At 38.3% G+C, this 25,021-nt stretch overlaps 1 protein-coding gene across 22 annotated transcripts in view; it reads right to left on the reverse strand.

Moving 5' to 3' along the window:
• MCTP1 (multiple C2 and transmembrane domain containing 1) overlaps positions 1-25,021 on the reverse strand; it is a gene marked incomplete at its 3' end in the record, with an annotated part of 528,826 nt that overhangs the window by 51,238 nt on the left and 452,567 nt on the right. For all 22 annotated transcript variants that reach the window (XM_081230423.1, XM_081230441.1, XM_081230442.1 and 19 more), the window contains one exon: positions 23,428-23,481. In XM_081230423.1, coding sequence (XP_081086549.1) covers positions 23,428-23,481 — 54 coding nt within the window. The remainder of the gene's footprint in view (positions 1-23,427; positions 23,482-25,021) is intronic.

Consider the following 25,021-nt stretch of genomic DNA (forward strand, 5'->3'; position numbering starts at 1 on the left):
AAGTGAAAAATCATATCCTCTATCATCCAAACCAAGACACTTCTGAAGGTGAAATTGGGCACTATTAATAATTACAGTAGGGGGCTTCCCTGGTGGCACACTCGTTAAGAATCCACCTGCTAATGCAGGGGACAAGGGTTCAAGCCCTGGTCTGGGAAGATCCCACATGCCGCGGAGCAACTAAGCCCGTGTGCCACAACTACTGAGCCTGTACTCTAGAGCCCGTGAGCCACAACTACTGAAGCCTGCATGCCACAACTACTGAAGCCCACACACCTAGAGCCCGTGCTCCGCAACAAGAGAAGGCACCGCAGCGAGAAGCCGTGTACCACAACAAAGAGTAGCCCCGGCTCGCTGCAACTAGAGAAAGCCCACGCGCAGCAACAAAGACCCAATGCAGCCAAAAATAAATAAATAAATTAATTAATTAATTAAATCACAAAACCAAGTATATTCAAAAAAATAATAATAATTACAGTAGGATAACAGACATAAACTGGGACTCTGCTAGGCAAACGAGGGCCCTTGCTTACCTGAGTTCTAAGACTAACCTGGGCAGGAGAGTTGATTAAGATTTAGGCCACTAACCCAACAGAAGCCTGCATCCAAGTCTCGAAGTTTAGCAATCACTGCAAATATTTTAAGAGGGTCCTAAAGCCAGAGGATCTGGTTCAGAGGCTCACACTGGCTTGGGCAGAGCAGGATGAATTCTTAGGTCCCAATTACCCTGCCTAGGAAGCGACCAGTAGAAACCATGACATGCCGGTGGAAGAATGCGCACAGTAGTGACATTTACCCACAGCAACTTCACCAGTCTCATGACATGTAAAGGATTGGTCCTCAAAGGCAGAGAAGAGGGGAAACAAACCAGGCATTATTCTGTACTCATCTTACAGTTTTTAGGAAGCATCTTTTCCCTAAGTTTTTAGTTCTATTCTCATACAGTCTGCACAAACCACCTAACAATTATTGTCACATGGATTTCCTACTGCTTTCTTCCTGGGTGAACGATTGCAATATTATTGTAAGACAAAGGAAGAATGGGTTATGCATTTTCATTATTCAATGTATACAAAGAAATCAGTGTATAAAGGTTGTTTTAGAAGTACAAAATAGCTAAATGAGAAAGCATGTTTTTCTAGGAAATTTCATTTATTTCTTTGTTTTTAATAATGATTGTGGTATACAGTTGCTTTTGCAAATAATTACAGTGGATTTTCAAATAAATACAACGAAAGTAAAAACTGCCTATTTACTTTCAGATATTACTTCCATTTTAAAAATAAACTCAAAATATTGTATTCATTCAATACAGAACTCTACCCTTAGCTCTACTCTTAGCCCTAATGTTGGAACCCCCTTCTTAAAATGTGAAGACCAAAGAAAATATATATGCAGAAGAATCTGAATCTTCACCAAGTAACTTTTCTTTTAGAAAGTATACGTAGGGTAGACCATGGCTCTTCCGTGTACAGTTGCCTGTGCCTGGAATGGAAGGGAAGCAAAATTGACCTGCTGACCCCAAGAGAAGAGCAGTATCTGAGGAAACATTGAAATAATTACTAAATATGTGTATTAAAGAGGCATGGTGATAGTGACAGGAGAAGGGAAAGGGAAGGAAAGGAAGAGAGAACTCGTTCTTAGATGATTATAAAATATATCTTATTTACCTGAGAGAGTTAAAACGTATTGGCTATGCTTTTCAAAAACTGGTCTTAATTACCCTTGAGATCAGAATTCCATATGAGGTAAATATGTTTTTAGATAGTTTTCTAAAATATGTATAATTTACTCAAGGAAAAAAGGACTGTGTCCTCTGGAGCCAATCTAGCCTCACAGGTAAATACAAATTTAAGTAGATTTCTAAGAAGTATATTATGTACAGTGGCTGATAGAGTGGAATGTCTATGAAGAAGCTGGGAAGGTGCGTCAGTTAAGTACATAATAAAAATGTATTGGAAATATACATCATTTTCTCAGTGGACTACAATTGGCTATGCATAGTAAAAAGTCTTATTTTAAAAAATGTATTCTGCATCCACAGACTTTTAAATCTCAATAACTGTGTTATTTTTAAAACTTAGAATGCTAAGCAATATTAGTGAGAGTGACAGAAGAACTGCACGGTAGATGTCATTCTATAATTTACAACTCTCTTTGACATCTTTTTCTTCTTCTTCTTCTTTTAAAGCAGACTTCATCTAAAGCCATAGGTGAAGAGTTAAAGAAGATGGAGAACAAAATTCAACTTTCCTTACTAAACTGATTGATGCTTTAGGAGTGTCAAAGTATATTTAACTTTAAAATATATCCTCTTTTATTTTCCAGAAAGAGTTTTTTTTTTTTTTTTTTTAAATTATAAACAAAAGAAAGGGGGAGAGGAAGGGAGAGGGAGACAGGGAGAGAATTTTCAGCATCTAGAGTAAAATAATTATCTTGTTCTGTCATTTATACCTTTGTTTAGCGGGGAAGCCTTCTCTATCCTGCTAATTAAGAGACTTCCTCCTCCTAACACCTCACCATTCTCCCAGCCCATCCACTCAATTTTAGCTTCACTTGTCTCCTTCCCCTGCAACCTATATGGACCTTAGTGTACCTGCCCTTATGTCCTTTCTGTATTATCCTGTCTCTGTACAAATTGTTCTGGGCTGTTGAGCTGTGCACTGTTCTGCTTTGGCTACTATAGACTCCTGTGCTGTCATATAGCCCCAGGTGAGCCTTCGCAGTTAACTTGACAATCTGTTCATTCATCTTGTGTTGACTGGCTATCACATTCCTCCCAAGTATTCTTTCAATCATCTTCCTTTTTTCAGAGCCTTCCATCCCAACTTTCAACTATTTCTCCCACTTTCCTCAGAGAACTGAGGTTACATGTGCTTTCTCAACACTCACTCTTTCACCAGAAGCTCCCCATGGAACTTCATCCCTTCTCCTGTGCTTTTCCTTCCATCCACGTCTATCTCTTCTGAGACCTTGATCCTCCTTCTCTTCTAGCTCTGGAATTCCACCTTCCCCACTGGTTCCTTCTGAAACAGTGTGAGCTCTCCATTACTGAGGCAAACCTCAAGTTCTTGCCAACTTCGTTAAGTTCTTGTCCTTCCTTCTCTTACCCTTTCAGAGTCAAACTATTCTGAAGGGCAGTTCATACAAGCTGCCTCCAACATGCCCTTGGCTTTCTGCTCCCACCACTCTAGGGAAACTATGAGCACCAAGGTCATGACTAACATAATCACCAATGTTTATGACTTCTTCCTCAGTTCTCATCTTCCACGAGAATTTGCCATATTTAATTTGAGTGACATATTTCTCAAAACTCTTAGTTTCCATGACAGGGACCCTCTGACTCCCCTCCTACCACTCTGACGATTCCTTGTCAGCGATATGCTCTGTTCCTCCTCTTCCCTGGCCCCGTAAATACAGGCATTCTCCACAGAACTGTCCTTGGCCCTCTTCTCTTTACTCTCAGCAGCCTCTGGTTCAGTAATTACTTTGATCTCTAATGAGGACTGCTCAGATTTAGGTCTCTGGCCATAACCTCTTCTTAGATTTACAGTTTTCTATTTCTAGTGCAGGCATACCTTATTTTATTGTGCTTTGTAGATATTGCATTTTTTACAAATTGAAGGTTTGTGGCAACCCTGCATCAAGCAAGTCTATCGGCACCATATTTCCAACAGCATTTGCTCACTTTGTGTCTCTGTGTCACTTTTTGGTAGTTCTCCTAATATTTCAAACTTTTTATTATTATTATATTTGTTATGGTGATCTGTGATCAGTGATCTCTGATGTTACTACTATGACTTTCTGAAGGCTCAGATAATGGTTAGCATTTTTTTAACAATATAGTATTTTTCAATTAAGGTATGTACATTGTTTTTTAAGACCTAAAAATGCTATTGGGCACTCAATACATTGCATACAGTGTAAACATAACTTTTACATTTACTTGGAAACCAAAAAAATTATGTGATTCACTGTATTGTGATATTTGCTTTATTGCAGTGGTCTGGAACAGAACCCACAATATCTCTGAGGTATGCCTGTGTCTGCTAGAATACTCAGTTTGATGGCTTGGTGACATTTCAAACACAACATATGAGAAACAGAAGTAGTTTTCCTCCCCTCTAAAATCCCTTCTAAAATCTATTCTTAACTCAGATCCTTTGTTCCATTTAATAACTTGATAATCTTCCCAGGCACCCATGAGCCGTAAAGCTGCTCCTGCTGCAAACAATAATGATAACATTACTACTAATATTACACCTAGGAAATCCTTACTGTATCACAGACATTGTTCTAAGCTTTCCACATATTTACTCATTTAATCCTCATGACAACCCTATACTGTTAACCCCATTTTACAGACGAGGAAACTGAGGGATAGTCACACAACAGCCTGGTTCCAGAGCCAATACTCTTAACCACTATGCTATTCTGCCTCAAGAAATCTTCAGTGATTGTTGGCAGCATTCTTAAGATGTGTTATAGCTGACAGTGGCTGGAAATTGGCTCATTCGAGGTATGAAGGAGTTGAAATTGGATGGTGGTCATGGGAATGGAAAGGAGAATGACTGATGGGAACACATGGGGATATTTAATGACAGGAACCACACTCAACTCTGAGTCACCTATAGCACCATGGGTAGTGTCTGGGTCTCAGAAACCTGTGAATGAGGATAGGAGTGAATTATACACATAGGGAGCAGAAAATTCCTTTTTCTACCATACTGGCAAAGGTAGAAGCAATTCTGATTCCTTATGGGAAGTATAGATGTCAGAGAGAAGATCAGAAAGATACTGGCAAAATGAAGATGATTTGACAGTTACTTTTCTTTTACTAAATAATATACAGCATACAACATGGCTACTTTGAGTGGTTATGGGACTCTGATGTCTGATTTGCTGTTTTCTATTCATACATAATCTTTCTATTCATTGAGTATTTAACCAAATGCTTACCACTAGTATACCAGTGTGCATAATATGTATTATACTATTTACTTCTGGTCACTAGAACTTATAATATTTTTGTGGAGGTACAACACATTAAAATTGAATAAGTTCATGAGTTAATAAATACTATGTAAATATCATAAAGCAATGTGGCATAGTGGTTTAAATCATGGGCTTTAAAGTCTAGATAGAATTGGGTCCTAATTTCAGTCTTTCTTTGTGACCTTGGATAAGTCACTTAGCCAAACAGAGTTCATTTTCCTCATCTGTAAAATGTAGATGATAGAACTTACTAAATAGAGTTTCCATGAGGAAGAAATGAGATGATGTATGTGAAGATAATGCTCAGCATGGTGCCTGGCACATAATTGCACACACACATACACACACACACACACACAAAGGAAGGGGAAAAAAGATGAGTGTCAACTGAGGAAAACAAATATATTATTATATGTTCTGAAGTGGAGCTCAATATTGGCTAAAGAGTTAATTGGCTGGGGTGGGAGAAGCAGATTCCAACTGAGCCTTAAAGGATGGACAGGTCTTGAATAAGCAGAAAGGGCATTTCATGTAGATAGCAAGGCAGAGCATATCAAGAGAATCTAAGAGGAAGGTACACAATAAAGAGTAGTACAAACACAAAATCTACAGAACTTATATTACGGATTAGACAGAGAGAGAACCACCAAAGATGATTTGAGTTTTTGAGCCTTCACCAGTAAAATAACTGTGCTACTGGTAGAAATCCATCGGCTATGAAAGGAAGCCATTTTTAGAGGAAGAACACAAGTTCAGGTTGAAATACACTGAGTTTGGGGTTATGATGGGACAACTTTCAATGTCCAGAGGATAGAAAGAGATAACAGACTTGGGACAAAAGTCATAGCCAGAGATTTTTCAGCTCCTTGAGAAGAAGAATTAGTTAGGTCTCATTTCTCTTTGTATTCCTCAGAGCGCCTACCATGGTGCTTTGAATATTCCAAGTACATTAACACTTGTTGCATGGATGAATGAATAAATGAATAAATGAATGAAAGTAAACATTTTGTTGTTATCTTCCTTGGGGATAGTTAAAATTGTGGGCACAGATCAGTTCTCTAAGGAAGAACAAAATTAGGACTATCCCAATATTGGAGACAAAAGACAAAAATTGAAGCATTAGTGTAAAAAAACATGAATGCACAGGGAGATAGGGATAGAAGGGGATATTAAATGGTGGTCAAGGGGGCACTGGGATAAATGCACTAAAAAAGTGGAAGATCAAGAGAGGTTATTGATGTCTTCAGGGAGCAAGTTTAGTCAAATGTTACAGGTGGAAGCCACAAAGGAAAGAATTAAGGTTGAACAAAAGCAGGGAGTAAATGATGGTGATGGTGAATGAAGGGGAAGAAACCTCACTGCCCCTCACTGCACTTTTTTCTTAAAATGCGTCAGTATGTGTTGCACAGAATAAACATTTGTCATAGGTGTGCCAATAATTAAGTGCACTCATAATGAATATGTGAAAGAACGAATGAATTGAATATGAAATCACTCATATTGAATATCATTGAATATCATTCATATTGAATAGGAAAAAATACTATCTCGATTTCTTTTTCTTAATCAGAAACATTTCACCTTCATTTCTGTGCTGTGGGTATGTAAATAGATACAAATGTACTCGCAGGTGACAAAGTTGGTCAAAACCTGTAAGATAAACACTTATCTCTTTCTAATATATTACTCTTTTTACCTGCTATTATGGGAAAAGACCCACCCAGAAAGTTGTACCACTTTGCATTAGACTGTGGGAGGGGAATATTTATGAATAAATATAAGGAATTTTAATTTTCATATCAGTTGTTTTAGTATAAGCTATAGCCCCTCCAAGTGGCTCCCATCTGGATAGTTTCTTTTATTAAAACTAATTGTTTTGCATGTTTGGAAAATGCACAATTTTATCATCATGGAGAAAAGTCTGCATCATGTCTTTTTACCATAAAAAGCAAACATGACTTACAGAAACAGAAAAACACCTGAAATCAATAAGCATCTATTTACTTCTCCCCATCTAAATGATCAATAAAATATTTTAGCTATGGGTTTGCCTCTTTTTTTTTTTTTTTTTTTTTTTTTTGCGGTACACAGGCCTCTCACTGTTGTGGCCTTTCCCGTTGCGGAGCACAGGCTCCGGACGTGCAGGCTCAGCGGCCATGGCTCACGGGCCCAGCCGCTCCGCAGCATGTGGGATCTTCCCAGACCAGGGCACGAACCCGTGTCCCCTGCATCGGAAGGCGGACTCTCAACCACTGCGCCACTAGGGAAGCCCGCGTTTGCCTTTTTTAATGCTATGGAATTCACGCTGAGTGGAGAAAACTCATGCTTGATACATTCAACTTCTAGTACAGTTTCAAGGTGAATTACTGAATCCTCAAAACCTGATCTTCTAATGAAGGCACTGATACAAGCAGAGTTGGTGAAGAAAACCACAAAGATACAAAAATGCATAAATATATGACCAGCTGGGGACAAATTTTGATGGAATTATCACCAGATCTCTACAGACAAGGCATATCTATCAAATGTGCTTAACATAAGCTTTGATTCCATTAATTTCCCAAGAAAAGACATCAGGTAGAGTTCTGGACACCAGGTGTGTAAACACTAAGAGATTCTGATATTACAGTATCTTTCACATAGAAACCTGAACACAACCCAACCAGAAGAAGAAGAGAGTTTCTGCTGGGAATGCTACCTACCCTTTTACTACTAGTATCATTATTTAAACGTTTAATGCAGGAGAAACTGAAGGCCAAAAAAGAACACGCCTGCACTTAATTTCAAGTGACAGCTAATACAGTGCATTAAAGGTGTAATACTATACACATGGTAGTTATATATAAATAGTAACATTAAAAGGGGTTACAACATCCCTAAGACATCCTAAGTCTAAAACACTTAAAAGGCACATTTGCAGTACAACTTATCCTAAATTATTTTAATTGGTTTCAAGAAGACTTCAGATTAGTAATGGGCTTTGACTTTTCCTGATTATAAAAGAGAAACACAGATGAATGCTTTTTAGACAGCCTAATATCATTCCCAGGTAGACTACCACATAACCTGTGTTACTTAAATGCCATTAACTATCAACGAATGTTATTTTCACATAAGTGTTTTATGTAAATTTTGTTTGCCTAAAGTTGTTAGTTCTCTTAATAAATATAGCTAATGCAAAATGTCTCTCTCTCTCTCTCTCTTTTTTTTTTTTTCTTCTTTGGTTCTTTCCCTGCATTCATTATCCAGGAACTTTTTCAAAGAGAAAGAGGGAAGAAAAAGGCAGAGTGACAGAGCTTGAATACTTAGCAACCATTTTACCATTGAGGGTCTTTTTTTTTTTTTTATATAGAATGAAAAATAAGCCAGTTACATTCTTTAGCTCGATTACTTACAAATAACTTATCTGAAAAAAAAATCAAGTAAATCTGTCAGTTGTGGAAGTTTATTTTTCCATGTGTTATCTAGAGATAAGCCAGCCTGTACTATTAGATTTCCACTGACATAATTGTGCATGAATTCTGATCTGATTTGGTATTACATGGTGCAAAAGGTGACACATTTTCTCTAATATACCCCATTAGAAAGGAAAGAAATTGCCAAAGTATGAAATCCGAGGACCTTGATTCAGAAACTATGTGACTTCGAGGTCAACTCAATGCAAAAGAACTTGTTCAAGTACCCCAGGCACTGAAGGTTGAGACAAGCAAATCTAATACCTAGGGTAGTTACTCTGTTGGATAATCAATAAAATCTTACATTATCAGACTGCAGCAGCTGTATATTCGTTTATCATATTGCCGTGTGTGTCTCCAAAATATTCAGGTGTGGAATCACAAAGAATACAGATACTGTCCCCATTTCAAAATCATTGCTGATCAGAAGACTCGGCTAAGAAACCAGAACCAAGAAACAGAATTCATGTGCATAACATGCTGAATGTTGATTTTAACATCCACGTAATGTCACCTCACTACAGCAGAGAAACATTAGCTTCAAAGATCCTGGAAAAGAGGCTTGACCGAGTTACTCAGAGTTCTTACAGCACAATTTTTAGAGATATAAGTGATCTTTGAAATCCTATGAGAAATGTCCTTGAACAAATTAATAAAATACCAGATGTGAACTGTTGGCAATTCCAAGTACATTTTCTAAAAAGTAGAAACTCTTATGCTTTAAGACGGAAATGTTGTACCACCTCTTTTCCTCACTTGGCTTTTTATTTCTGGCAGCCAGGCAGAGTAAATAAGTACTTCCAGAACACAGGACTAGCATTTCATCCTCCACAGGTGGAGGACAATGAATGTCCATTACAACTTAAATAGGAATTTAAAAAGGATTCTTTACAACTCCTTCCTATCCCCACCCCCAAATTAGTTTCAAGGGAGAGCTTAGGTAGAAGGTGAAATCTGGGGACTACATCTTTATCTACGGGCAAAGCAAAAGAGGAGAGATTTAGGGAGCCCCTTGAGTTTCCAGTGGAGAAGTTGAGAATGACAATTTAGTCAATACTTTGTTGCTTCTCCTTTCATAAAGCAAAAACAAAAGTGAAATAAAAAGAAATAGCATGATAAAACTTGGATATACCTGGCAATTCGAAAGTGCTATGTTTGTTTCATTTTTGAGATAACCTAATCCAGCACTATATGCAGATAAACCTTAGACAAAGAGAGAGTCTCCTGGTAATAGGCTCCATATTCCTGAAGGCTACAGGACATCTATTAGAAGTTTTTGCTCTTTGGAAGTTGTGGCTGATTTTATTTTTGAAAGATGGCCACACAACGTCTCTTATCCTTTAGGTTCTTATGCAATATGACCTTGACACTCCTGATGAAGAGGGAGAATCGAATTCACCCTCTCCTTGAATCTGGGCTGCTTTTAGGGACTTGCTTGACTAATAGAATATGACAGAAGTGACATTCTGGAACCTTCCAAGGCTAGGTCATAAGCAGCCTTGCAGCTTCCACCTGGACCTCTTGAAACACTTGATTTTGAATTCTCCCTCTCAGGACCCAGCTGCCATGTTAGGAGACACCAGCAACAACCTCTAGTCATCTGACTGAGCCACCTTGAATGTCCAGCCGTTAGATGACCACAGCCCCAGACATCTGGCTGGAACCACACGAGAGATTTAGGCAAGAACTGCCCAGGTGAGCCCAGTCAACGCACTGCATAGCAGAGAAACGGAAAATTACTGCTTTAGGTCACTAAGTTTTGTTTTCTGGGGGTTGGGTAAGGCTGTTATACAAAAAATGGTAGGCTTTGGAGGCAACAGACTAGAGTTTGAAGTTTGGTTGCTTTACTTCTTTTGTGACTTTTAGTGAGTTACTTTATGCCTCAGAGGTTTCTGTCTTCATCAGAAAAATAGTGACAATAGTAGCTGGTTCTCAACTGACCCATATTCCTCCAGCATCATATTTTCCTAGTGACTCTTAGATAAAGGCCAGAATAAGCACGGTTACTATATATGTTCTGCTCTGAACCAACTTTTGAGGCATCAAAAGTATTTGGCCTCCTTTTACATTCATACTTCTTGCTTCCCCATTGGATCTGTGTTTACTTATTGGAAGCACACTGAATGGGTGAATGGGAAAAAGGCACTATTAATAGACCTGTTGCCATCATTTTTCCAAACATTCTCTCAAGACCTAGAACACAGGGAAAAGAGGACTGGGGTAGGCATATAGGACACTTTCTCTGTCTATACTGGACAGAACAGGCTCTGGCTCTGCAGAATTGCATTCCAAGTGGCCTAGTTGTCATCTCTAGGTGGGTCAACAGGCTTTGCTGGGAAGGAAAATTCATGAGAGGATTTCTTTTCCCATCTCAGTTTCTTCATCGTCAGACAAGTTACTTAATTCCTAGTCTTAGCTTCTCCTCTATTAGATAAGTTAACTGGTTTCTAGGCTCAACTACTTCTCTAATTTAGTCATATTATCTGGTTTCTAATCTTAGCTGCTTCCTCACTAGCCAAGTTAATCTTCCTGATACTGAAGCATGGGAAGGATACTTGATAAGCCAATACACAGAGTCATCGAGAACATTAAATAAGGTAAGGAAGGGAAAGCACTTTGAAACACTGAAGTGCTACCTACACATAAGGATGCCTCAGCTAGGCATCTCCCAGTCATCCAAAACCCTCAATTTCCCCTTACTCTATCCAACATAAAAATTTTCAATAATCTTCTTACAGTCACTATTAAAAATATCTCTCAAATTTGTTTCTTTCTATTGTCATTATTACCATTTAGGTGTAAGATGCCATTATTGATGGCTGGAGCAACTGTAGAACCTTCTAGCCTATTTCCCCACTTCAAGTCTCATCTCTTTTCATGCCATCCTCTGCCTCATTGCCAAAGCTTCCTTTATAAAGTACAAGTTTCATCATGACAAATCTCTACTTTAGAACTGCCTTTTATTCTTCACTGGTTGGAGAATAGAATTCAAATTCCTTAGATGATGCTAAAGCCTTCACAACCCTAAATTTCCCTGTCCAGTGTCATTTTCCTCCACTTCTGCTCCTACTACCCCACATACTCCTTGACTTTACACACCACACTTCCTCATACACCCTCATTCATCCTTCAAGACCCAAACCAAATGCCATTTTCTCCGTGCAACATTTGCAGACAGTCCTATGAAGATGGTCACCCTCCTGTTTTTCTCACCCAGATTCTGTGCACAACTTTATTATAGCATTTTTCTCACTGTATTACAAGTATTAGTTTACATCACCAAGGGTCCCACCAGACAGTGACTCCTGAAAGGCCCATATTGTGTCATATTTCTCTTTGTTTACCCAGTGACTTGTCCTTCAATATATGTTTATGGTAAAAAAAAAAAAAAAGTATCTGTTTTCAATAAGAAGGACACAATGGCAAAATAGTTCAACCTATACCTGAGATTGGGCTTCAAGGGGTGGGAATATGTTTGTGAATTTAGGAAGAAAATAACATTTTAAAACTTCCTATCTGAGACTTTGATTGCTTTAAAAAAAACCATTTGTCAAATTATATCAGGACATTGATTCAAGCCGAGGATATGGCATAGAATGCTGTATCTATCAGCCTAGCCTAAGTTATGCTGCAGTGAAAAAAGACCTCAAAATCATAGAGGCCTGTAAAAACAAAGGCTTATTTTTTGCTCACATTACCTGTCCATATGGGTTGGCTCCATGTCCTCTTTATTCCAGAACTCAGGCTGACTGAAGACCTCCTACATGGACAGTTCCAGCTGTGTTTCAGGGGGCAAAAAAGAGAAATGGCAGAGCCAAGGATGGCTCTTGAGCCTTCATGTTGGGAAGTGGCATGGGTCAGCCAAAGTGAGTTACGTGGCCAAGTCTGAGATCAGTAGGCAGGAAAGTACATTTTGAACAGAAGGCAATCTGCCATAGATGCTATAGAAGGTAAAGAGACAGGTGCCATTGTCACTACCATGCTAAGACCTCTAGATTAGTTTCCTGTTGATAGGAATCTAAGAAAACACACCCTGCTAACATGATTATAGCCATATATCTTTGTTTACTTTGAGTCTAGCTAAATTTGGAAAATTTCAAAGAAATAAAAAGTACCATGAAGTTTTTATATCTATTAATTCTACACTAATTATGGAGTGTGATGAAACACAAAAAGTGCAGTATTTCTTGTGTGACAAGATTCTGGCCCATGGAAGCATGGAACCAATATAATTGAAGGAGTACCTTAGGCTGTGTACTCTAAAAATCTATTAGACATTGTGGATCATTTTCTTTATACAAAAATATCTTGATTTTTACAGACTGGAACTTTACCTGGCTTTGGATTTTCCCCAAGAAAAAAGACTTGTATTAAAACATTTTTTGAGTTCAACATATCACCAAGAGAAATAACCCAGAGGCTACTGAAATATTTTGGTGAAGCCACACATTTCTTGAAGTTGTGTTCTCATCGAATGATGTCATCACTACAGAGTTTCTGACCTTTCTTTAATATTTCATTTTCTGCATGTAACTTAGAGAAAATAGATACCTCCATTTGCATAGCCAACTCCTGTTGGCAAGTTATCACAATCAAGGAAGAATTCCTACTTCGTGAACTCCTTTTAGAACCTGCAGAGTCAACGTCTTTAACATGGTGAAGAATTTCTTTGCCAAACAAACTTTCAGGCAGAATAGAAATCTCGGCACTCTGCGCTCAGATGGAGCATCTGTGATGCTTGGCAACACATCTGGTTCTGCTGCTTTGGTGAAAAAACATGCTCCTCATCTCAACATGCAGTTGTGTCAGCCAGTGTCAACGACTCTGCCAGCGATCATGAAAAACTTGTCTCTCTTTCTATGAACGTTGTCAACCTCCTGAGAGCCAGGGCTGACACACTTCTATTTCAAGAAGTTTTGTCAAGAAATGGGAGTGGAAGAGTCAGTTCATTTCTGCAATACAGAAGTTAACTAGCTTTCCAGAGAACCTGTCTTCAAATGTTTGGTTGACCTTCAAATGAAAGTTCCTCTTTTTTGAGGCAAAGGAAATCCAACTATTAGAATAACCCAAAAGGAAATAGTCCAATCATAGTTAGCTTTACTTGATGGATATTCTTGCCAAATTACCTAGGTAATCAATCTTTTCATTTAAATTCTTTTAGCTCAACAGCCACTCTGGAGGGGCACATGGAGGGGCAGACAGCTACCTAAACATTCCAAGGCTGGAGAAGGGCTTCTGCAAACTGGAACAAGGAGCGACAAAGCTTCCCAATTTGTTTACAGGTAGAAACCCATAGACAGCTGGAATCCTTAGATAACCCTTTGAAAGCTAATCCTGCCTCTGATGACCTTAACATGCAACCATGAATACCTGATCCTTTAAAAACAAAAAATGACAAAGCATTAATGATGCAGACTTCTCAAAGCATGATCTCAACAAGGATTTTGGAGAACTCTAGGAATCTCACTATGCCTAACCTTCATCTAATAAAGCCACAGCAGCTCCCATTTTGTTTGTTACAGTTTTATTTTGCCAAATCAGTCTTTTAAGCACTTATTGCTGTGAAACTGAAAAGTCATAGTCAAACAGATGTCAAAAATAATAAGCCTATTGCTGTGTCAAAAAAACCACTCCCTAACTTTAATATCAAAGCCAAACATCAGCCTTCTTGTAGAAGCTTACTTTTGAGCTGAATTCAACTTTATTTTTACTTGAAAAATTTGCATTTATCTCAGGTGTTTGAGGAAAATAGGCATTAATGTCAAGAAAAATGTGGTGAGAACAACAGAGATAAGACTTCAGGAAGATACGTTATAGTCTCTGTAAAAATAATTCAATTTCCATTGCAAAGAAATGGCACAAAAGAGTTATTTGTATATGTGTTTATATGTTTTCTTCTGGGGAGAATGTCTACAGCTGCCTTTAGATTCTGGAAGGGTCTGTGACCTAAATGAGTAGTACCGTCTGCCCTGGTTCTTGTAGAGTGAAACATTTTAAGGAATGGAATGAATGTTGTGAGGAAGTGAACTTCTGTTGAAAAATGAAGTTAACCATGCCTTGGTGCTCCACTCACCAATGAATAATAGAGGTTCCTCAAAAGGAAAGTAACCAACTGCACTAGAGATGGGCTCTAACCCACTCTCTTTTTGGACAAACTTTTCTGAAATAAAAACTAAGGCAATTTGGATAAAAATATTTGTTTTGTTAGATTCTGTTTTCAGTTTCCATATTAAATGAAGAACTGTAGAGCCATATTTTTACAGAAGAGTAGGACTAAGATAATACGGAAAAAATAGGAACTCAGATCTAGTGCTTTAAAATGCAGCATTTTTTTTTGAGAAGTATAGAAAATGCAGTTGGAAGGTACCTGTATTAGTTCCTATTGCTGCTGTAACAAATGATCATAAACCTAGGCTTACACAACACAAACTTATTATCTTACAATTCGGCAGTTCAGAAGTTGAAAATGGATCTCACTGGCCTAAAGTCAAGATGTGGACAAGACTGCATTTCTTTCTGGAGACTCTAAGGGCCTTTCCAGTTTCTAGAGGCTGCCCACATTCCTTGGCTTATGGCCCCTTTCCTCTTCCTTCAAAGCCAGTACAGCCGCTCACCTCCCTGCTCCGCCCCCAGTCAGTGTGTGTTTTATTAATGCCAATGCTCTGGCCCTGACTGTGTGTTCCCATGGTGGGTCCTCTATGGCTGCTCCTTCAGCTGCTGTTTCTTGATCTTCAGGTTCTCCTTGTACTTGTACTTGTTGAGCCTGCGGTGCAGGGCACATGCTTTTTTGGGCAGCAGATCCTGGGGCTTATGAACTTTCTGAGGTTCTCCTTCTGAATCTGGTTAATGATGGTAAGAACAAGGGTGACAGACTGGCAGACAGCTCAGGTCTCCGGGAGCTTGGACCATGTGCCGCCTGTCACTTTGGCGATGTGCACCTGGGAGAGCTCCACCTTCAGGTGGTCCAGATCTTTCAGCAGCTCTTCTTTCTTGCTGGGAAGGTTCTGAGCATTGGTTTTGGCCATTGCTGCACACTCTGAGAGTCTCTTCCACTTCTAAGGACACTTGTAATATTGGGCCCACTCAGATAATCCAGGATAATCTCCCTATTGTAAAGTGAGCTGTTTAGCAACCTTCATCTCATCTGCTACCTAATGCCTCTTTGCCATGTAGTGTCACATATTCTCAGGTTCTAGGGATTAGGACAGGGACCTCTCTGAGGGGCTATTATTCTGCCTACCACATAGCCCTTTAGCTGGTATGATGGGAAAGAGCTGAAAGCATAAGAGAACAGTGAGAAGAAGTGGAAACCTAGATGTAAACAGCCCCTAGCTGGGTTGGATAGTATGTTCTCTGATTGTGCTACTAAAGATCATCCCTGAGATAATTTGCATCTACTTTTTTTTTTTTTTTTTTTTTTTTTAGTGGAAAACCTTAAGGAAGGGCAAAGATGCCATACTTGGAAACCTGAGTTTTAGCCCTGGCTCTGCCACTTATTGTCTATATCACCTGTGGCAATTCACTTAAGTTGTATGAACTATGGTTTCCTCATTTTAAAATGAGGTCTAGAAAGGGCAGGGAGAGGATGGACTGGGATCTGCTGAGTGTCAGGGGCTCAAAGAAAGTAATCATGTAATTGCAGAAGTTCCACTGGCCCATCAGGGGGTCCTGGGATGAGAAACACCTGGTGCCCCTGGTGCCAGAGTCCCCTAATCCTAGACTCCTGCTAAGGACTCTGGTCCATGCCACCTATCAAGCAAACCTCAGTCACTGTGGACACATCCCCTGATGCCCCAGTCAGGGTCACAGTGTTACGGAGCCTGGCTCCAGGGGCCAGCCATGTGTGCTGGATGGGTTCTGGCCCAAGGGCTGTGCACAGGCAGCTCCTGAGGAGGCCAAATGGGGGAGTGAACTGCGTGTGTGCAGGCAGAAGGCCTCCTGCCTTCCAGGAGATGGAAGGCCATGGGACAGCAAGGCAGCCTTCTTTTGCCCATCCTGGGTGTCCACCAGTTTTAATTTTGCTATGATTCTAGATGTAGTAGAGACTGTTTCTACTGACTTGAGGTCGGTAGGCTATCTGCTCAGTGGGTCCAGGCATCAACAGGTTCCCAATAGGAGGAATGGACCCTTTCCCACTTTTTGCCAATTTTATTCTTATTTGCTCTTCTCCCCAGAAGGAAGCAACAAGGGTAAAGAGTCCATCGGGCTTTCTGCATGCCCAACCACTCTCACTGCAGAGGTAAATTAGATAATAAGCAAGTGGAACATATTGTGCTATGACTATAAAATATATCTCAGTTTATACCTCTGGTATGAGATGTTTCCTATAATGTTTGAAAGGACATGTCTAAGCAGGCAGGCTTTTCTAATTTCTTTACCGTAGGACAGTTATATCAGGGTCTAGCAAAACAAAAAATGGAAAGACTGTTCCATTTTTGTTCTAGAGCATGGGTGGGACTAGATGGTTGTATCAGGCAGAATTCTAAGAGGGCTGCCAAGATTCCTACCTCTTGGTGTATATGTCCTGAATAATCCCCTGCCTTTGTGTGTGAGGGGGATTTTGGAATATGATGGGATAGTTATCCTATGATTAGGTTATGTTACACGGCACAGTTCACTTTAAAAAGGGAGATTATCTTTGGTGGGCCTAACCTAATCAGGTGAGCCCTTAAAACAACTGGGGTCTTCCTGAAGAAACAGATTTGAAGTATGAAAGAGATCTGAGACAGGGGTGATTCTCCACTGATGGATATAAAGATGGATGGGGCTATGGAAAGTGGAGACGAAGAGCAGAAAGCCAGCAAGAAAGCAAGGGCTTCAGTCCTCCAACTACAAGGAACTTCATTCTATTAACAAACTAAATGAGCTTGAAAGTGGATTTTTCTACAGAGCCTCTAGACAGGAACTCAGCTTGACTGATACCTGAGTATGAGACTGAGCAGAGAACCCAGTTGAGCCACACCTGGACTTCTGATCTACTGAACTGAGAGCTAATAAATGCATATGGTTTTAAACCAGAAATAAACTCACACACTACGGTCAATTATTCTACGACAAGGGAGACAAGAATATACAATGAAGAAAAGACAGTCTCTTCAATGAGTGGTACAGGAAAAACTGGACAGCTACATGTAAAAGCATGAAATGAGAATATTCCCAAACACCATATGCAAAAATAAACTCGAAATGGATCAAAGACCTAAATGTAAGGTCAGACACTATAAAACTCTTAGAGGAAAATACAGGCAGAACACTCTTTGACATAAATCGCTATAATATCTTTTTTGATCCACCTCCTAGAATAATGAAAATGAAAACAAAAATAAACAAATGGGACCTAATTAAACTTAAAAGCTTCTGCAGAGCAAAGGAAACCATCAACAAACTGAAAAGACAACCCACAAAATGGGAGAAAATATTTGCAAATGAAGCAACTGACAAGGGATTAATTTCCAAAACATACAAGCAGCTCATGCAGCTCTATGTCAAAAAACCAAACAATCCAATCAAAAAATGGGCAGAAGATCTAAATAGACATTTTTCCAAAGAAGACATACAGATGGCCAAAAAACACATGAAAAGATGCTCAACATCACTAATTATTAGAGAAACACAAATCAAAACTACAATGAAGTATCACCTCATACCAGTCAGAATGACCATCATCAAAAAGTCTACAAATAACAAATGCTGGAGCGGGTGTGGAGAAAAGGGAACCCTCCTACACTGTTGGTGGGAATGTAAACTGGTGCAACCACTATGGAGAACAGTATGGAGGTTCCTTAAAATACTTAAAATAGAACTACGACATGATCCAGCAATCCAACTCCTGGGCATATATCCAGACAAAACCATAATCCGAAAGGATACACGCATGCCAATGCTCACTGCAGTGCTATTTACAATAGCCAAGACATGGAAGCAACCTAAATGTCCATCAACAGAGGAATGGATAAAGAAGATGTGGTACCTATATACGATGGAACATTATTACTCAGCCATAAAAAAGAATGAAATAATGTTATTTGCAGCAACATGGATGGAACTAGACATGACCACACTAAGTGAAGAAAGTCAGACAGAGAAAGACAAATATCATATGATATCACTCATATGTGGAATCTAATTAAAAAAGATAAAAATGAACATATTTACACAACAGAAATAGATTTACAGATACCAAAAACAAACTTACAGTTACCAAAGGGGAAACGAGGCGGGGAGGGATAAATCAGGAGCTTGGGATGAACGTATACATACTACTATATATAAGGTAGATTTAACCAACAAGGACCTACTGTATAGCACAGGGAAGTCTACTCAATATTCTGTGATAACCTATATGAGAAAAGAATCTAAAAAAGAATGACTATATGTATATGTATAACTGAATCACTTTGCTGTCCACCTGAAACTAACACAACATTGTAAATCAACTATACTCCAATAAAATTAAAATATGAAAAAAAGAAACAGAAATCCTATTTTAATATTTTATAATGAACTATTGCTAGTCCTAGCAAATAAATATTTTAAAATAAAAAAAGCCTCTAAGTTTGTGATAATTTGTTATGCAGCAATAACACCAATAATACTACAAATAAATACTAACCACAAAATTTTAAAATAAATAATAAAAATAAATAATAATAAAATAAAAAATAAAATATTAATAAGCTAATACAATGCTATTCCACTTAAAGATAAGTTAGTTTTTTTTTCTCTCCTCTTTTCCTGCCTTTCTCCAAAGCTTTAATCCATTTCCCCACCATGTAGTTATTTCATTGACTATAACTAGAACATACCGTTTTGTCAGATTAAAAGCTCGTCTCATACCACTTACTTATCAGAGTTATCTCTTTCTTCCCCCCCTCACAGTTGATTTTAGATGCAGAGATGTATGCGTCTTGGGTACATTATCTACACGTTTAGGGCTGGAGGATCAAACCAGGAAATACAGATCTTGAGAATTAAGGCAAATAATCTGTGTTCTGATGTAACTGAGATATATTTCATTCATTGTAGCTACTTATCTTGAAACACAGTAAGCTTGACATAATGGTTGAAGAAAAAAGAGAAGCAATGTAAGCATAAATGTCTGAACATTTTAATATCTTTTTTCTATAAACATTACTAGAATGCCATGCATTTGGATCCATGTTTTTCCTGAGGAAAACCTGCATTCTATCTGCTGCTTCCTGATACTGCAGCTGGACCCTATTATAAGGGTAGGACACAACATGGGAAGCATGCTTAAACTTTTAAAGCTACAAAACAAAAGCTAATCTTCATTAATTAGATGTCTAGATTATGCAGATTGACCACTGTATTATTATATGTAACATGGTGAAAAACACTATTATATGGTTTGTTGATAGTTCCACGTAGGTAATTTATCTAAGCCTTATTTATAAAGATATTGTATTAACCACAAAGGCAGAATTTGGTGTCAGGTAAAAAAATCAGATCAAACTGTGACTTTGTGGTTGATGGCTGAAAGAATGCTTACAACAAAGACAAATGAGAATTCAGTATGATGTCTTTCTAACATTTAATTCAAGAAAAATTTCATCTCCAGCACAGCTTAACCTAGAGCTACTACATAATGCAGATATAAGTGAAAATATTAACAAGTCAATGATTTATAACTAAGACTCACCATTTAAAACCCATATTCTCTGCCTTTGTGAAAACCATGGAATTGGATTAAGAGAGAAGCCGCCTAATTTTAGATTTAAGCAAATGTGGACAATGGATTCTTAGAATAAAGGATAAGTCTGAGCATCACAAACCCTCACCTGATTAATGATTAGTTGTTTTAGTAAAAAGGAAGAACTTATGAAAAAATACTCATAGTCCATAATGTGGAAAAACTTCAAGATCTGGGAATCCAGGTAAATCATGACTTTGTTTTTACCAACGTTAACCAAAGTCTTCCCAGGTGCTAAGGTCAGTACTAAAGAAAAGCTATTACAAAACTATTCTGTTAAGTAATTATCATCTTTGCTTCAACTTCTTATACCTGTGTCTATATATGCCATCTATGTAATTATGTTGAGGAAAAACACTCCAAGCTCAAAAGAAGTGAACAACTTTAGTTTCTGCTCACACGGACCTTGTCAAGTAGCCAATGACTTGTCCTTTCATTCTGAGTGACTAATATCAATGCTGGCTCTAAAGAAAGACACTTTTCATAATCGCCCAACAATCTGCTAAGTGAAAACATATGAATGGGCTTAGGCAAAGCCTGCTAGGGGTCTTTGCTGAATGGAAAACAGGTGCTGTCATTCTGTGCCACGTAATACCCCATTTACCCCCAAGTCCAAAGGTTATAGGACTAATAGCTGCCTTGTGGTAATCAGGGAAAGCCAAGACACTAGCCCTGGTGAAACATCTGGGACGTATTTTACATACTTGCAACATATGCTTCAGGTTCAATTAAAGTGAGGCTTTGGCACATTTATTAATCTTTTTTACTTTTATCCTATAAGAGGACCCACTGACCTGACCCCACTATTATACCATATGAGAAAACAGAGAAGTAATGAGAGCTAGAGGTCAGTACCTGCTCGTATGGCAAAAAACACACTTGTTTTCTCATGAAACTCCATTACGCATGACTCTATACACAAACTTTAAATAGAGGAACCAATGAATTTTTTAAAGTAGGAAATTACCCTTCTCCCACTCAGACACATCTGATAGCCAAGACTTACATTTACCACTGCGAGAGCCAGTCGAGAGACGGAAACTGGTAAATAGAAACTTGAAGGATCCTTTCATGTTTTCATTTCTTATATTAAAAACTGTATTTCCAGAATATAAGCTTTCCACTCTAAGATTCTTCCCTCTATGATGTAAGTCCCTAAAAGTCTATTGTAAATTATTACATTTGAAATTTTCTTTTTGTTCAGATATGATTTTTATACTATCAATTGCGTTACGAGTGAAAAAAAGCAAAACCTTATATATCACTCAAATAAAGGGTTGGATTTATGAAAATCAGCTCACAATCCTTTCATATGGAAAACACACCGTTTGTCGGCATCCTGTACAGAAGAATACAGTTGAATTCACACAGTCATTTAAGCGCTCACTTTCAATCAACTTTGGTAACGAGACCTGAAAATACGTTAGAACCAGGGTGTCAATCTCAGACAACCAAACACTGGATAACAACAGATGCCACTCCAGAGATCTGGGGTTGTTTCCACCCTGGCATGTTCTACTTGACATCTATGTTTTGGTGAACTGGTTAACCAGGTGTGCTAACATCTAACAGTGTGTCACTCCTAACACCCTCTCTATTAAAAGATGACCAAAAAGGGAGATTAGTGGTATAGAATATCAACAAACTGGCTAAAAAAATATAGGTTGACTTCAAGCAGGGGCACTGAAGTACTAGACTTCACCAAGGGTTTCCACTTACTAACATTTCTCGGGAAATGCCTGCTACCAGAATGGACCTTTAAGGTGGCTTTAATAATAAAGCAGCAACAAGCAAGGAAAAATGGCCATAAATGGATGGCAGCTCAGTGTTTATCAGCAGAGAAATGATGATTCAGAGCTGGCATGTTGAGTTTAAATACAAGCTCTCTACAGCTCTACAACTGACCTTAACAATAAATCGTATCATTTATTGCCAGAAGTGTATGCTCATGTTATTCAACATTAAAAACAAGCACATATGTGTTTTTGCAGAAAGGAGATTTTGTTACTTTAATGTTTGATGATGTTGCTAATGACTAAATGATGTCCAGAAGAAAAATCTCACATAAAAACTCTATGAATTTAAAAATGTTTGAAATAGCAGTAGAAGGGAGAAAGTGTGTGTGCGTGTATGTTTCTGTTTTCCTTCCAGCATTGAATATGTCAGGAAAAAAATCATTTGGGAAGTTAACTAATCACTGTGAATTTTTTTGACATTTCCAATGCTTGCTTCCAGCACTCAAATTCTTATACTGAGATATAAGTGTACATGTCTACTGGAATCAAAGGTCAAGGGCATAAATTAAGGTACACTGTTTTTCTCCTTTCTTTAAAAAATTTCAGTGCTTTACTATAACAGAAGTCAGATAGATTCCATGAAGGTCAAAATCTGGTTTTATAGACTGAACAATGTGGAAATAATGAATGATATTCTCACTCCCTCCTCAGTCACTCCCCCGCCTCAATCGCACCCTAAGACTTTTTGGATTTTAGATCTAGAAGTGCCCAAAGATGATGATAAACCAGCATCACTAGCCTCTTTGCCATAGAAAGCTGTTCTTCCAACCTCAGCCACTGCTGCAGTGGTGCAAGGCCATTCTGATTCTTCCTTCCAGTTGTCCCCTCTCCCCAGAGGACAAACAATCCAAGCAATCCCAGAAAGTAGCTGTTATTTACTGTGGTCACCAACCCCAAGCCAACCAGCAATCGAAATACGAGCCTCTCTGAACAGACTTTCCTGACCAAGGAGCCACGGGCCATTCCAAGTCTAAGCCAGGGCAGTGAGCACTGGGATTATTTAAATGCCCTCTGGAGCCCTCCGCACACGTGTTCTTTTGCTGGGCAATTCTTGGAAAATTACAGATGACAATATCCATGTTTGACACATGCAGGCTGCTATTTTTTTCACTCCTCTCTTCCCCCCAAGTGTAGCCTGATTTGTAATACTCAAGATAGGACAAATTTTTGCCCTTCAAAAACAGTTGTCACTGCCGTTATCTTTGTGAGAGCTATCAAGTTCCAGACAAGCTGAATTATTTTTTTTTGTTCCTGGCAGAAAAATATTTGACCCAGCTCTGGACAAAAGCGAAGACAATTTATAGCCCTCTCTCCCTCTTTGCAACATGCAGTGGCATTGTTAGGATGATAAACAGCACTGTCCAATTTTCTGGACTCAAACACTTCAACTCCTTTTTAACTGTCTGTGAAAACAGTGTCATGTCTACATTCCCCCATCCCCAGGTACCCAAGTGCTGGGAAAGATAATTACCTTGTCATCTTTGTCATCTTCTTCTTCCTCGTCCTCTAGCATGTCCTCCACTACCTGCAGACAGAAACAGAAGTCGTTTTCATGCTCTTAAAGGAGAGAATTTTGTTCTGTCATTTTGAACCTTTTAGAAGTGAAAACTTTATTAACATTTGAAACGGACGCACTGAGAGGGAATATCTGATCTAGAGATAGGGATTAGGAAAATGCTATGCCTTTAATTGACGAACACCAGGGAACTGAATCCCAGTCAGGGGAACCCTATTTGTGTGAAATGTTCTGTGACAATTTAAAGAATTGGAAATATGCATAAGGTAAACTAACACTAATTTGAAGGATGCTTTAAATCAGGAGATTTCTTTTTTTACCTACTCCACTGTCTATATTAATTAGGCACTTTAAATTTGGAGCTAGATAACTAAGCAGAAAACAGCTCTGCTATTTCTAATTTACTTGTCACCAAACCCTAAGATAAAAATCTATGCCTGTTCATTGATTCATGCTGGTGAGCTATGCATAAAGCTAACAATATCTTTCATGGCTCCAATTTTAATTCTGACATATAGTGTCAACTCTTGATCATCTCTGAATTACTTGTTCATTTTGTGGATTACCTGAAACTCTAATTTTAATTCTCTGTGATTTTACACATGGATTACGTTATGAGAATGAACATTACTACTGAAAGAAAAGAAGAGGTGTATTCAATAATCAAATGTGTATATTATGTATATATAACCATGTAGATAGATATGCACGCATGTATTTTTTAATGGCTCCTGGTTTACCTACTTCAGCAGAATGGTATAGTCATTTTGGATTTGCCAAATAATTTCCCCTTGCCTGGATCAATATATAACTACAGGCATTACAAATGAGACCCCACCCCATTTCAGGTGTTTTATCATGTTTTTATACACACACACTCCATGGAATCCAAAAATTTAAAAACTCTGGAGGGAGCTCTTATTCAGGTAAGTGCTAACTTATAACTGTATTTACGCCATTTGATATAATTTCTTGTGGTGCTTCTATTTTTTTTATCCAGTATCTTTATCTCTGAATAAACTTGACAGAATCATGGTTATCAAATATTTTTAAACCTTTCTCCCAAAGCTCCTAACTTTAGAAGACAGAGATAGCTAGCTCTTCTTTCATGTGGCTTTAGGATAGAGACAGGAATATGCTATGAATGAAAACTTCAGGAACTAAGACTTACTAAACAAAGAGTTACATAAACTGAGATAATATGTCAGGACACTCAGTTATCCTAATAATTTTTCTCAAAGTTTCTAAAAGCATTAACGGATTTAAAAGAAGAACCCAAACACAAACGTCTAGTTCTCATGAACTGATATATAACTAAAAGCATCTGACAAACTGGGAAATTGTACTTAATTTAATGTCATACTTTAAATCCTCTATTAAGTGGTAGAATCTGGTGGTCTTTCATTTGGACACTCAGCATTTCAAAAGAATCAGAGTAGCGCAATGTTCTGTTTCCAGTATCAGGTTAGAGTTTACACTGATTTGGGGGACATATAAAGTAGTTCAGCCTCAGCAGGAAAGAAGGACTCTTGACATTCTAACTATACTC

The sequence above is a fragment of the Mesoplodon bidens genome (assembly GCF_964165515.1).
Source record: "Mesoplodon bidens genome assembly, chromosome: 4".
In the NCBI taxonomy this organism is placed as follows: Eukaryota; Metazoa; Chordata; class Mammalia; order Artiodactyla; family Ziphiidae; genus Mesoplodon; species Mesoplodon bidens.